The sequence below is a fragment of the Phocoena phocoena genome, chromosome 19 (genome assembly GCF_963924675.1).
Source record: "Phocoena phocoena chromosome 19, mPhoPho1.1, whole genome shotgun sequence".
NCBI classification, from domain to species: Eukaryota; Metazoa; Chordata; class Mammalia; order Artiodactyla; family Phocoenidae; genus Phocoena; species Phocoena phocoena.
The window spans coordinates 998,051-1,013,201 of NC_089237.1; the positions used below are offsets into that span (position 1 = coordinate 998,051).

The window sequence follows — 15,151 nt, forward strand, 5'->3', positions numbered from 1 at the left end:
GTTGGGAGCACAGGCTCTAGGCGCACGGGCTTCAGTAGTTGTGGCACACGGGCTCAGTAGTTGTGGTTCACGGGCTTCAGTAGTTGTGGCAGGTGGGCTCAATAGTTGTGGCTCGCGGGCTCTAGAGCACAGGCTCAGTTGTTGTGGCACACGGGCTTAGTTGCTCTGCAGCGTGTGGGATCTTCCCAGACCAGGGCCCGAACCCGTGTCCCCTGCATTGGCAGGTGGATTCTTAACCCCTGCACCACCAGGGAAACCCCATATAAATACCAATCTTTAATGAAAGCAGTGCTTTAGGACATGTGACTAGGTGGTATTAAGAAGGTCACAGTGGGTGTGCATAGACACGGAGAAAGGGAGCCAACCCTCCTTTAGGTGTCTGCGGTGGACTCCACGGTGGTGTAGTTTCTGTGAAGACGGAAAGGATAGGAAAGAAACACATTTCAAAGAGAATAAAGAATGCTTAGTGGCTGATTGGTGGGCTGAATAGGAGGGCGTCTGAAGGTTTGGTTGCAGGAAGATGGGAAGGTTGTGTCTCTGTCAGTTAATTGATTGTCTGATGGGGGAAGCATTTCAGGGGTTTCAATGTGTTATTCTAGACTGGTAGGGTTAAGAGAGGCGGTAAGATTAATTGGGGAGTTCAAGGTTTTCAGCTCCATGAGTGAGTCTCCAGGGCTGGTGTCTTGTTTTGCAGCCGCATGCTGTAGGTGGTGGCTGTATCCAGGGCCTGGGACAGATCGAGTCTTCAGAGACTTCAGAGTGAGGGGGCTGGCTGCGCAGTGGCCACAGTTAGAGGGGAGGGGACCCGGAAGGATTTAAAGCAGTGTGAATCTCCATGGCATCTGGGGAGTATGCTAATGAAAGAGAAGAAAGAATTGATAGTGAGAGGGCAATAAGAAGACCGTTTTCACATTTGAAGGGGTAGGGGAAGCTGCCACTGGAGGGGAGTGCTGAGTTACTGGTGTGGGAGAGGAGCACAGGAAACCCCTCAGAAAGACCCATTCTGTTTGCCAGAAAGCAGTATCAAAGTGAAAAATAAAATTCTGGGCTGTCCTTTTAAAATCGCCTTTGCCCTTTTAGCCATTTGAAACTTCTGCTGTGCATTTCTTAGCACATAGAGTACTTTTCACAATTATTTAACTGTTCAGAGGATTAAAACTTTTATTCATATAAAAAATTAAGATAAAACATCTAAAATATTTTGAGGTAATACCCTAAAACTAGGACTGCCTGGGGTTTTGTTTCACATTTTTATTGTTCAGAGAATGCACTAACAGTGTAAAATATGAAAGTCTTGCGTTTTTATATATTTTTAACGCATATGCATTAATCAGGTTGAACTGTATCTCTTGATCACAGTAGAATAATTTAAATACCCAGTGTATTCAGAAGCTTCGATTTTGCTTTGATTTTAGTTCTGTATGGGAATGTGCAATGCACTCTTGTGTCTTTCTTCCTCTGAATGGTCGGTTTATAGCTAGTGAATTTTGTGCTCTGTACTAAGGGCACGTGTTTTATATTGCTGGCATGCCTGTCAGCACCTACTTTCTGATTCATTAGATGTTCTAGATTTTTAGTTTTGTAGTTATTGTTGAAAAAATATATTTCTCCCCCAATTATATTCTTTCTTTTCCTAGGAGTGTGTTAATACTTTCCCTAGGAATGCATAATTCAAGTAGGAATTTACTTGGTAAAGCTAGCAATTAAATAATACAATTCCTCCTGTATTATTTTTTAAATTACTCTTTAACCTTTTTAACCTTTAGCTTTTGGGAAGCTTTCTTGCTTTGTTAACGTATATTTCATGCATGACTGTCTTTATGTAAAATTTTTTTCTTTTTTCATGAGCACGGCTGTGGGACCCGGAAGGGGAGGTCTCTCCCAGGCCTTCCATCGGGTCACCAGCCCCCCACCCATTCCCACCCGGGACCTAGGTGCTGACTGAGAGCCTCGCTCCCATCAGGAGCGAACAAACAGTGGTGACGCTTTAGGTGACGCCCTTAGGTCAGGTCTCTTCAGAATTTGTGCAGGAGATCTCCCAGGACAGTGGAGGAATTGGGACCCGGCGGAGGATGGAGTGGGGGAGGTCAGCGGGAGTGAGGCCCCCCGATACCGCGGGGAGCTCCCGAGGGTGGACAGCACCCCTACCCTAGTCCGGCGGCCCCATTGAGGGCAGAGCCCATGGGGGAGAACTTCCTGTCCAGGGCTGGGGGGCACCTGCAAGCCCTCGGCAGCTGGAGACGCCCCCGAACCCCCCTGTAAGGAGTGAGGGACCCCTGGCTGTCTTCCGTGTGGTCGCCCTGCCGGGGCCTGTCCAGAACTGTGCTCAGTCACTGGGCATAGCTGTCCCCGCGGCTGAGTGGACACGTGGGCGCGTCCAGATGAGAGGAGCGCCCACGCTGCCGAGCCTCGGAGTCCTGGGCTAAATAAAGTGTGCTAGTTGGAAGCCAAGGAGCTCAAAGCTAATGGATACGGTAGATGCTGCCAAACAGTTTTCTAAAGTGATTGTGGCAGTCTGCACCGTCATCGGGATGCGGCGTGGACCGGTTCCTGCCCCTCTACTTTCTCTAACATACTTGGTGTTGTCTGTTAGTTTTTCTTTTAATTATAAAACTTAGCCGTTCTTGACAGTGGTTAGTGACATTGGGAAATGTGCTTTTAATATGTATTTTCCTGATGACTGATAGAGTTAGATGCCGTTCAATACGTTGACTGACAGTTTGGGTAGCCTCTCAGAGTTAAGTGCTTACTGAAGACTTTTCCAGTTTTCCTGTTGGGTTGTCTGCGTTTTTCTTCTGAATATGTAAGAGCTTTGTATCTGTTCTGGATGACTACTTTTGGAATATAGTATTGTAAATATTTTCTTCCACCTTGTTGCTTTCCTTCATTCTCTTACTGGTGTCTTTGATGAACAGAAATTTAAAATTTTAATGCTGTTCATCTTCACATTTTCATCTCATGAAAAAATGCTTTTTCTGTCCTGTTTAAGGTCTGTGACTATCTTGAGTTCCTGACGATGTTCTATGTTTTCTTCCAACGACTCTATTGTTTCACTTTTTCTATTTAGATTTACATGCCATCTGGGGCCGATTGTAGTTATATGTTGTAAGATAGGAAGTTAAGATTTGGTTTCGTCCCTTATAAGTATCCAGGTGACACTTGCATTTATTGCAAAGACTATTCTTTTCCTGCTGCGCTGCAGTGTTACTTGTCTCATAAATCAGGTGACAGTACATGTGTGTTTCCATTCTGTTCCTTTGGCTTATTTGCTTTTCCTTGTGGCAGTGATTGATGTCCATATCTGTATTTCATTTGTGCTCATTAAATGTTTGTTGAAACGTGAGGAAACCAACAAATGAACCTTCATTTGTAGTATTTTTTTCTGTGGAAAACATTTTTCAAGTTCTAAAATATTGACTTAAAAACATTATTTTGGAGCATAATTGATTTGACATTGATGACTGAATTAATTTTATGCTATAGAAAGAGTTTTGGCAGTTCTGACGGATGCTGTGACTTAAAAACGCGTATTCTAGTTGTGCTGCTAGTAATATATTGCCCGAGAATGTCCTGTCCTCTAAGACAGCTAAAATATCAGATAAAGTGTCTTTCTGTATTTCTGGAACCTTGGAGCATCTCCGTCTGATCAACATTAGTTAGTCTATAAGGAGGTCAGTTTGACCAAGTCCTGAATAATCTCTTCAAGAAACAAACTGACAGACCTTTTTGTAACCGAAAAATTAGGCTAAAAAACTTAACAAAATAAAATGTTAAAAGCCAGTTTTCATTAGAGAGCATTCAGATATTTGTATTTATGTCTAGTTTAAATTATTATTTATTTTATTATTGTGACTCTGTTTTTCAAACAAGAAATGTTTTGTCACGTGATTTATTCATGCTATTGGAACTAAATTATTTTTGGCTTTGCTTTCTGTATAATATTTTGTTAGACTTTAATATTTCACATAAGTTCTTTTTATCTTCCATTTTGGACATTTCTTATTGTGGTATTCTTTCTTGAGGTGTTATGAGAAAACAAGAAGTCTTCTAAAAGAGCATGAAGAAAGTAAATGTTAAGACTACAGATTGCTGCAAGTCCATGTTACTTGTGGGCTACAAAGTGGGAACATTTAACTTCAAAGCACGTCTGGCTGCTGTTATAAAATCAGAAAATAGACTACTTATTTCCCTCAAATAGACTAAAGAACATGCTCTGCTATGAATAGTTCTCATTACATTTTAAAAGTGGGTATGAGACAAACACAATGTATTGTAAATGAGTAACAACAACAGGAGATTTATACTTGTTTACAGTGTTCATTCTTGCTTTTAAATATTAGAATAGATTTTTTTTGGGTCAACTTGAGAGAGGAAATTTATGATAACAGGATGACTCCTTAATTTCTGTATTTAATGGCTTTTAAAGATGAAGAGGATGAAATAGGAGTTATTTTTGCATAGTTGAGAGGCTACATTGTAATTAGCTAAACCAATATTTTGTACCCTGCTTATAAATGTAGAGCCGGGTAAAAATAAGTCACAGATGGTTTTCTTGGCTTTTGGTTTTAAATTTTAAGCTTAATTAGAGCTTGAGCATCTTTGGGAATTCTCTGTTTCCCTCTTCCTTTATTTTCCCCCTTATATTTAATTCTGCTTTATGAATTAGGGTTTTATATGCATGTGTCTTTGAAGGACTTACTTTCTATGCTGGTTTTCTCCATTCCAAAAATAGAGAATGGTTACTTACTTTTCATATATATACCTTCAGACAATAAATATTTATTGAGTGTACTTTGCTGCCTGCTGGAAATTTGCTGCCTCTGTTTTTCAAAAAGTTGTATATATGTATAGTACAGTGTTATTTACTAAAGACTGTGCATCTTTCTCTGGTATGCTATTTAAGTAGATTTTACTATTATCTTTACTTAATGAATGTTTCCCAAAGTAAATGCACTAATTCATACACCCAACAGTAGTGCTCCACATCTGGAACACTTTTATTGTCAAATTTTTAATGTATGCCAATCTAGTGGCTGTAAAATACCATCTCTTTGTGGTATTACTTTACATTTTTCATATTTCTCAACAGATTGAGCATATTTTCATGTTTATGTTATTCAGAGTTCCTCATCAGTGAAATGTGTCTCAAGTTTTTCCCATTTTTTTTTTTCAAATGGGCTGTTGTTCTTTCTTTTATTTTAAAAGAACTTCTTTACACATTGTGTAGACTAATTATTTGTGCAAATATCTCCATCCAGTTTATGGCTTGCCTTTTCAATTTATTTATAATATTTTATTTAGAGAGAAGTTCTTACTTAAAGTGGTCAAATTTATTATTTCTTTTTTGTTTATGCTTTTTTAATGTGTTGTTTAAAGAAATTTTCTCTACTCCAAGGCCATGAAGTCATTCTTCTCAGTTGTCTTCTGAAGGTTTTTATAGTTCTGCTTTCAATTATAAGTATTTAATCCTTTGGGAATTTATTATACAGGGTGTGAGGAAGGGATCTGCTCTTATTTTCTTCCTCTTATTGAACACATCCTTATTTTCTCAATAATTTGCAGTGCTATATCTTTCATGAATCATATTCTTATATATATTTGAGTTTCTGGTACTTTCCAGTTAGTTCCTTTGAGTTATTTTCATTACTAGTTTTATTATGTCTTGTAAGGCAACCCACCTTGTTTTTTTTCCTTCAGGCATGTCTTGGCTATCCTTGTCCCTTTATTTATTTATATACATTTTATAATGAGCTTATTAAAATTTCCAAAAACCCTATTGAGATTTTGGTTTGGATAAATTTAGTCACTAGATCTAGTTAAGGGGAATTGACATTTTTATGATATTGAGGCTATCCAAAAACATGGTTTCACACTCTTTTTATTTCAGTCTTAATGTCTTTCAGAAAAAGCTAAATTATTTTCTCCATAAAGGGTTTGTGAATGTTTTCTTAGATTTACTTTTAGGAGTTATATATTGTTTTATGATTATAAATTATGTCTTTGTAAGATCGTCTTTTTTCCTAGATGATTTTTGCTAATTTATAGAAATGCAGCTGACTTTTACGTATTGGCATCCGACAGCTTTGCCAAGCTCTTATTTGGTCAGCCTCTACTTAACATCTTTCTATTTTTTGTCTTTATTTGTTGTGTTCTTTATGAACTTCCTGAAATCATTTAAAAGTTGTACTTGAATATATATTGTTCTAGTGGTCGTGGAATGTAAATATCATCAAATATTGACCTGCAGGAGAGTGGCCTACCTTAAGCGGGCTGTCCAAAAAGCCTGATGAATCAGAGCACTGCAGACAGGGGAGGCAAAAGGGGGGCTGTATGACAGTTTTCTTCTGTTTCATGGATTTTTTAAAAAGTGATTCCTTCTGCTGACAGGTTTTGATTTTGATGTTCTATTTTTTTATAGTAAGCTTTTATGGACATCGGATTCTTTTTTCTGTTCATGATTATTTCTGTTAGGTTTTTCTGAACGAGCAATAGCCAGTGAGCGTACGGGAGTGGTGGCTCGGGTAGCGTACTTGCTTTATTTCTTAGTTCAGGGAGGCTCCCTTCTGCTCCACTGAACTGCAGTACCTTTAGTAGATGGTGCCTTCTGTGGCTGTCATTTTGGCCTGTCTTCAGATTCCTTGATTTCTTCTTGTTTCTGTAGAGCCCTTTTCTGTAGCCCCCTTTTCTTTTTTCCTTACGGACAGCCTTCCTTCCAGGGCCCTCCCTCTACTGCAGAAGTGCTCGCCTAAGACCGCCTTCTCTGGCCCACACCCCGTGACCCTCTTTGACTCCTCTGTCTCCAGCACTCTCATCTCTCAGGCTTTTTGTCTGACCCACTTAAGCCACTTTCCTTCTACAGGTCAATATTTGATGACATTTATGTCCCACCACTAGTAGGACCCTCAGGACTTGCTTTTTTTCCATGTTATCACTCAGGTTTGGCTTAGGATCTAATTCTGCTGATTCGTGATCTTTCTTTGGCCACTTATATGTTATTCGAGTTTTTTGAAATCTCTTTCTCCTTGTTGTGATGTAGGCATGGGTGATGGGTATTAATAAAAATAAATGCTCTCTTTGTTCATCTGTATGGATTTCTGGAGGATGTGGAGAGAAATTTAAATCCAGGCAGTTGCCATTACTTTATGGGAACCAGCCTCCAGGTGAAAGAAATTATTTTGTAAATTTCTTCTAATCTAGGTGCAGAAATATAGTTATTCTTCAGATCCTATCTGTCGCTATAGAGGCTTAAAATTTTTTTTTGAATTTTATTGAAGTATAGTTGATTTACAATGTTGTGTTAATTTATGCTATACAGCAAAGTGACTCAGTTATACATATATATTCTTGTTCATATTCTTTTCCATTGTGGTTTATTAAAGGATGCTGAATATAGTTCCCTGTGCTATACAGTAGGACCCTGTTTTTTATCCGTTCTATATTAAAATTTTTTTTTTTTTTTTGCGGTACGCGGGCCTCTCACTATCGTGGCTTCTCCCGTTGCGGAGCACAGGCTCCGGACGTGCAGGCTCAGCGGCCACGGCTCACGGGCCTAGCTGCTCCGCGGCACGTGGGATCTTCCCAGACCGGGACACGAACCCGTGTCCCCTGCATCGGCAGGCGGACTCTCAACCACTGCGCCACCAGAGAAGCCCTATTAAAATATTTTTTGATTACGTTCTATTTTTAATTTCATTGCCGCTATATTCTCTGATTGATTCTTTACTCCGAACTTTATTGTCAAATTGGGTATGGATTGTTCATCTTCCAGAATTATTAATTATAATACACCATTTGAGAAGCTGTTTGAAAACTCAGTGGGATTTTGGAGGAGTGGAACCCAGTAACATATATTTGAAAAAGTTTGTCAGTTGATGCTAATGGTTTACTTCAGGGTAAGAACCACTATTCTAGGTTGAAGTCATAATTAGTGTTACATTCATATTCTTGTACATTTTGAGGTTATCCATGTAGCAAATTGTGAGTTTATGATGTTAAGAGATTGGAATTCCATGATAATGATTTTTAATTATCACTTCATTTGTGCATCAAATAGTTGAGATTACAATCACTGTTTCTAATTGATCATATAGTACATTAATTCAATAAATACTTCATTGAAAGCCTGCTACATGCTAAGTATTATGCTAGGATCCAGGAGTACAAAATTGAGAAGTCATCATCCTTGCACTCACTGAGCTTAAAGACAGATATGGAGACATACTGATAAACACGTAAATATGACAGAAGAGCCATGAGAGACACACAGCGTACTTCGGGAGATGATAAGAGGGTGGGATCAGGTGCAGTTTGCCCCTTCCTTCCTTCTTTTCTTTCTTCTTTCCTTCTTTCTTCTCTTCCCTCCTTCCTCCCTCCCTTCCTTTATTCCTTCTTACTGAATATTTGCGGGACACCCACTCCCTACTGGGTCCCGTGGTGGATGTGTTACAAGGCAGGCACAGTCTGTTTTCAGAGTCCACAGCTTTTGCAGAAGATAGATGCTAGATCGCAAGAAGCAGATGAACCTCCAGGGTACTGCTGCAGTAGTAGGAAGTTAAGTAAATTTCCTGGTGGACACATTCCTGAACTGAGAGTCTGGAATAAGTTAACCACATGAAGAAGTTGGGAGAATGATTTCACAGGTTGCAAAGACTCAGATATAGGAGAGAGTGTAGTGCTTTCAAGGTGAAGCAAGTTGTTCGGTGTCCTTGGAACATAGGGTATATTGGGGGATAGAAAGGTAGCTATAGGAGGAATCCCAAAGGAATTTTGTATTCCAGTTCTTATTATGGAGATAAAGTTAAGGATTCATACATCAAATCTTCCTGGGAGTGTAGCAATTAAATTGGGACTCGAAGGATGATAGGAGGGTACTTATAGGGGTTAGAGGGGTAGACAGAGGTAGAGAGGCACAGGAAGACCTACCGTATTCTGGTGATGTAGGTCATTCAGGGTCCTGGGGGATGAAGTGTGAGGTGAGGAGAAGTGGGGATGAGGCTGGGTGGTTAGGCAGGTGCCTTTATGGCACAAAGGAGTTTATGCTTTATATTTTATTTGTTCATGGGGCACTAAAAATATATTATGCAATACCCATTCTAAGAAACATACTAAATATTAAGACATACGGGAAACATTTTCATTATAGTTTAATTAAAACTCAAATATTAATGTCTTTATTTTATTTAAAAATTTTCAGATAGAAAATCCTCGGTACCTGAGACAGAAGCCTATCCCAGTTACTTTGGTAGGTGAGAAATGCATTGAACTTTTCCTACAGTCAGATATTTTAAAAGAAAGTAATCCTCAAGTTATTTAGAGAAAATAATGCAAGTCCACATTATGCAGCATTATAGTCCTATTAATCCTATCACGTGGAAGTGAATAAATCACTATTTTTCTCCAATATTGGTATTATTTTGGCATGAACTTCAGCCAATTTAGAGTTTACTTTTTAATAAACCAGGCCTGAAAAAGTATTGAATGACTCTTCCTCATTCAACAGATGACTCCCAAATTCAGCCTGAGAAAATCCAGCAGTCTCCAGGAGGATCAGTTACTGTCTCGAATGCATGAGAAGGAGGTAGGATCAAGATATTTCTGATGTATCTAATTTATTAAACAATTTTTGTATTTTGTGTAATGTGAATTTTCTGGTTAGAATAAGGTTGCATGGTAGGAAGAGGTTGTCATTGGTACGGATATAAAATACTGATGCAGGTAAGGCAGGGTGGTCTTCAACTTTGTGTTGCCTGTCTTCCATTTTGTGTGTGCTGGCCCCAGGCCTGCTGGACAGATTGCGCTGAGGGGCTCTCTCCTGACTATCAGTTCCTGCTTATCAGGGCCTGGGGGGGATGGCAGGTTTTAGAAGCAGTATCTTTGACCTCAGTGAATCTCTTCATCCTCTCTTTATCTCAACTTCCTCGTAATGTATCTTTCTAATCTCACTATTTTTTACTGTTTCTACTATTTTAAATTGATCTGCTAAATTCAGCTATGCTAGAGCTGCTATAGGACACAATGTGCTATCTTTCTTTGATCATTTGAAAATAGAATTATTAAAGAGGCAGTGGTGTTTATTGGTTAAGAGCAAAGGCTATAGAGTCAAGAATATGTGGATATAAATCCTCCTTACCAGCTATGTGCAAATGGGCAGATACTTATCCTCCCTGAGTCTCAGTTTCTTCATCTTACCTGGGAGATGTCTGCTTTACAGGATTGGTAGGAAGATTTTGTAGTCTTTGGGTACCTGTGTACTCCACATGTATAATAGTAGTCATTAATTTGCTTTATTATTTTCTTTTAAAAACTTTTATTCTGGAAAATTTTAAAATCATCATTATTATTATTTTTATGCTTATGACACCAATGAAACACTGGTCATCTGTGTAGTATGATGAAAGACAATTAGATTAGGAACCTGAAAAATTATGTTCTTTTTTTTTTTTATTTTGCGGTACGCGGGCCTCTCACTGCTGGGGCCTCTCACTGCTGTGGCCTCTCCCGTTGCGGAGCACAGGCTCCGGATGTGCAGGCTCAGCGGCCATGGCTCACGGGCCCAGCCGCGGATGTGGGATCTTCCCGGACTGGGGCACGAACCCATGTCCCCTGCATTGGCAGGTGGACTACTCTCAACCACTGCGCCACCGGGGAAGCCCCTGAAGAATTATGTTCTTAATCTGCCTTAACCATTTTCTAGTTATATGACCCAGGGAAGTCAAGAATATTAGTTTAATTTTTGTTTAAACAGGGTTGTTACGAAGTCACATGAGAACAGTGAATATGCATCTAACTTGTAAATGGTAATGCACTATTTAAATGGGCAAATTGTGAAAAGTATTATTGGACTTAGATTAATGGTTCTAATTAATTTATTTCAATAATTTTATCTTTCATTTTAATGGGAGGCTTCTACAAATTTCTGAAATTTAATTTCAATTTGGGTATTTTCAACATGATAGAGTTTTCTTACCATCCTACTTATAAAATATCACAGAAGACAATGATGTTTTTCTTAGATATTCCAAACAATATCATGAGCGTGTAAGTTTATTTTTGTTGATAACAGAGGAGGAAGTGCTATTTTTTCTTTTAAATTTCTTTTTTTAAAAAAGTATTCGTGTATTTTAATTAATTGATATTGGAGTATAGTTGCTTTACAGTGTTGTGTTAGTTTCTGCTGTACAGCAAAGTGAATCAGCTATATGTATACATACATCCCTTCTTGTTTAGATTTCCTTCCCATTCAGGTCACCACAGAGCACTGAGTAGAGTTCCCTGTGCTATAGGGTAGGTTCTCATCAGTTATCTAGTTTATATGTAGTAGAGTGTATGTGTCAATCCCAGTCTCCCAATTCATTCCACCACCCCCCCTTTTAAATTTCAGTCTGGTGGCGTGACTGCTGCTGATCTCAGTAGTATTCCGTCGTTTTGTAGCTCCAATTTAAGGCGTGCAGGGTTTTGTTCCTTAGTGCACTGCTAGTGTTTGAAGAACCTGTTGAAATAAAAAGAAGTTACACTCTAAAAAGTGTTTTTGAGGGTAATACTTACATTCAGATGCACCTTCTTTGGAACTCTTGTTTCGAAATGCTTTCCTTTTTTTTTTTTTTTTTTTTTTTTTTTTGTGGTATGCGGGCCTCTCACTGCTGTGGCCTCTCCTGTTGCGGAGCACAGTCTCTGGACGCTCAGGCCCAGCGGCCATAGCTCACGGGCCCAGCCGCTCCACGGCATGTGGGATATTCCCGGACCGGGGCACGAACCTGCGTCCCCTGCATTGAAAGGCGGATTCTCAACCACTGCACCACCAGGGAAGCCCTGAAATTCTTTCCTTTTAAAAAAATTGTCATTAATTGTTTTTACACGTCATTCTAAGTCATTACCAACTAATTTTCCTTTTCCTTTTACTGTTGAGAGTGCTTACCATAGAATAAATAATTGAAAGGACCTGGTGTCTTTTTGAATTTTTTTTTTTGGTGTTTCGTGAAATAATGTCCTTATTCTTTATGATGACATCTTGGGTCAGGGGTAAACATACCAAAGCTCCGCATATACTTGTTGAAAGAGAAAACATTTAAAGCTATTGTGTATTGCATTTGAGATTCATAATTTTAAATGTGTGTGGCTTTTTTTTCCGCACCCTTATGTTTTTGTTTTTCTTTTTGGCATACTGTAAAAATATTTGTGGCATCATTGAGAAGTTTGCAGGTAAACATCAACTTACACCATATCTTAAAATATATCCAGTGTATATTTTGGCTAAAATAACTCTTTGTGTAGCTACATAGTCATTTCTGACTTTTTTTTTAAACTCCTTTATTAGAGTATAATTGCTTTATAATGGTGAGTTCGTTTCTGCTTTATAACAAAGTGAATCAGCTATACGTATACATATATCCCCATATCTTCTCCCTCTTGCATCTCCCTCCCACCCTCCCTATCCCACCCCTCTAGGTGGTCACAAAGCACCGAGCTGATCTCCCTGTGCCACGCGGCTGCTTCCCACTAGCTATCTGTTTACAGTTGGTAGTGTATATATGTCCATGTCACTCTCACTTCATCCCAGCGTACCCTTCCCACTCCCTGTGTCCTCAAGTCTGACTATTTTTGATGAAATTTTTTGATCATATTTTTTTCTCCATCCTAAAATATTTAAAAGTATATGCTGAGTTGCCCCAGTGTGAGAATTGTCTTAGTTTCATCTTTCTTTTAAAGTAGTATTTGTGATTATAAAATAATTTGTGGATTTTTATTAAAGAAAACTTGGAAAATATAGACGTATGTAAAGAAAGAAATAAAATCGTCTATGAAATAAAAACACTGGTAAAATGTCATTGGGTTGTCTTTTAGTCTTTTCTTTATGTATCCTGTAAACATGTTATTTTTCTTTAGAAAATTGAGATGATATCACGTACATTGTTTTGTATAACTCAAGTATTTTATGCTACTAAATATTGTTCCTAAGCATTTATTTTCAATGGCTGTATTATAGTTCATATTATACAATTATCCCCAGTTAATTTAAATTATCCCTATTGTTGGGTATTGAGGTTGAGTTTTCACTAATATAAATAATTCTGGGAAGAATGTCCTTAGATGTCTGTCTTTATAAGCATTCTAAATATTTCTGTGGGGTAATGAATTATGTCTTACATGGTCAATTGAAATGATGGATTTTTGTAAGTTTAGTGTCATAAACAATTTAACCTCTAAAATAAAAATTAATGTCGGAAGTGTCATGAACATTGTATGTGATTATAAGGTACAAGTAAAGGATGTATTATATGCAAAAATGAGAATGAATATAAAAAGGCAAAGATAATTAGGAGCCATTTGAAGGTAGAGGAAGGTAGCAGTTTAGATTGCCTTTTGTAAATGTAAGATGACTAATTATATTTTTAATAGAGAACATGTATTTTTTTAAAGTTTTTTTCAGTTTCAGGAGATAGTTTTTTAATATTTTCATTTTTGAAAATAGAGAATACTAATCATTAGAAGAAAGATATTCAGACTTTAGGAAAAACATTGATTTTCCTGAATTACATGTGTATCTCTATGCTAAACATAATATAACTGTTAGAGATCATGGTGTTTCCCCTGTTCTGGTCACTAGAAAGATCAGAGCTTCCACAGCATATTTTCAGCAACTGTAATATTTTATGACATGTACTTTTGTGTGCTGTCCTAAATCTTTGTCCTTAGTGGTCTCTTTCTATTGCATATTCTTTTCAATTTTTTGTCTGTGTACTTTAATCTTATTATATTTGTATATATCAATATTTCTGTAACTGTATCAAATTCTTTCTAGAATGGTGCATGAATAGATGGATAAATAAAAAAGTCCATTTGCAAAAAAAAGAATTAACAAAAAAGAAAATACCAACCATACCGCTTTAATATTTTTGTCTGTTTTCAAGAGATAGTTTTCTAACTTGGATTTTTCCCTAAACTTAAATGCATAGTTACATTGTGATGTGTGTAGTTATCCTTTAGAAGGATGATCTTACGTCTACTTGATTAAGTCACTTTTGTTAGACATATACTTATGGGCATGAGGATAAATGCTTTTCTGTTTTGAAATTCAGCAGGCTCTTGCATGTTCACATCAGACAACCCTGATGTGTCTTGTACATGTTCTCATCTACAAATACTTTTGTTGTTGCTGGGTGGCATTTTAAAAATAAGAAATAGCATTGTTTCAGGTGAGTTAAGTTTATTTTAAAATTAAATATTAAATGAAATAGTAATCTTCATTTCCTCAGCACCTGATCTTTACAAGGTAATCATTGCAGAAAATTTAACATGTATTCTCTTTAAAAGTTTTCAGGAATACCTCATTTTTAAAATACAAATAAGATCCTAGCGCATACTCTATATACTGTTTCATTTTGCTTTTTAAATGCTAACATATATTCTGATGATTTTTTTATATCAGTAGTATGGCATCATCTTTTTAAATAGTTGCATTGTATTTTATTTTACTGATGGACCACATTTTATTAATATAGATTCCTATTGAGGGATAGAGGTTTGTAGAGTATTTTGCTACAACAAATAGTGTTTCAAGAATATCCCTGTGAATATTTTTATGTATTGCATATTTCTTCTTATACAATAAATTCTGTGGAATTGAATTGCCCAGTAACAGGGTTGCAGGTTTAAAGTTTTGATTGACATTGACAGATTGCCCTTAAAATGAGGTTATGTCTGCCTCGGGCTGCAGGCTTGGGTGGGAGTAGGGAGTGACCGCCAGTGGGTGTGAGAGTTCCTTTTCGGAGTGATGAAAATGTCCTAAGTTAGATTGTGGTGATGTTGCATAATTCTCTGATGTATTAAAAGACATTGAATTGTATATTTTAAGTGGGTGAATGTTATAGTATGTGAATTATGTATATCTTAATAAACTATTAAAAAAGGTTAGGTCTGTTTGTACTTGCACCAATAGTGTATGAGAATGTCTATTTTCCCATTTCATCAACACTGAATTATAAACATTTTTGATTATCTGTGAGATGAAAAATAGCATCTTGTTGCTTTTATGTAAGTGAGAATGGACATATTTTTTGTCTGTTTATTGTCTTTTTTTTGCGGACCTCTCACTGTTGTGGCCTCTCCCGTTGCGGAGCACAGGCTCCAGATGCACAGTCTCAGCGGCCATGGC

General features: G+C 37.5%; 1 protein-coding gene across 1 annotated transcript in view; it reads left to right on the forward strand.

The window, feature by feature from the left end:
- Window positions 1-15,151, forward strand: part of CEP112 (centrosomal protein 112) — a 411,619-nt gene that overhangs the window by 38,524 nt on the left and 357,944 nt on the right. The window contains exons 6-7 of the mRNA XM_065897006.1: window positions 9,194-9,241; window positions 9,500-9,577. Coding sequence (XP_065753078.1) covers window positions 9,194-9,241; window positions 9,500-9,577 — 126 coding nt within the window. The remainder of the gene's footprint in view (window positions 1-9,193; window positions 9,242-9,499; window positions 9,578-15,151) is intronic.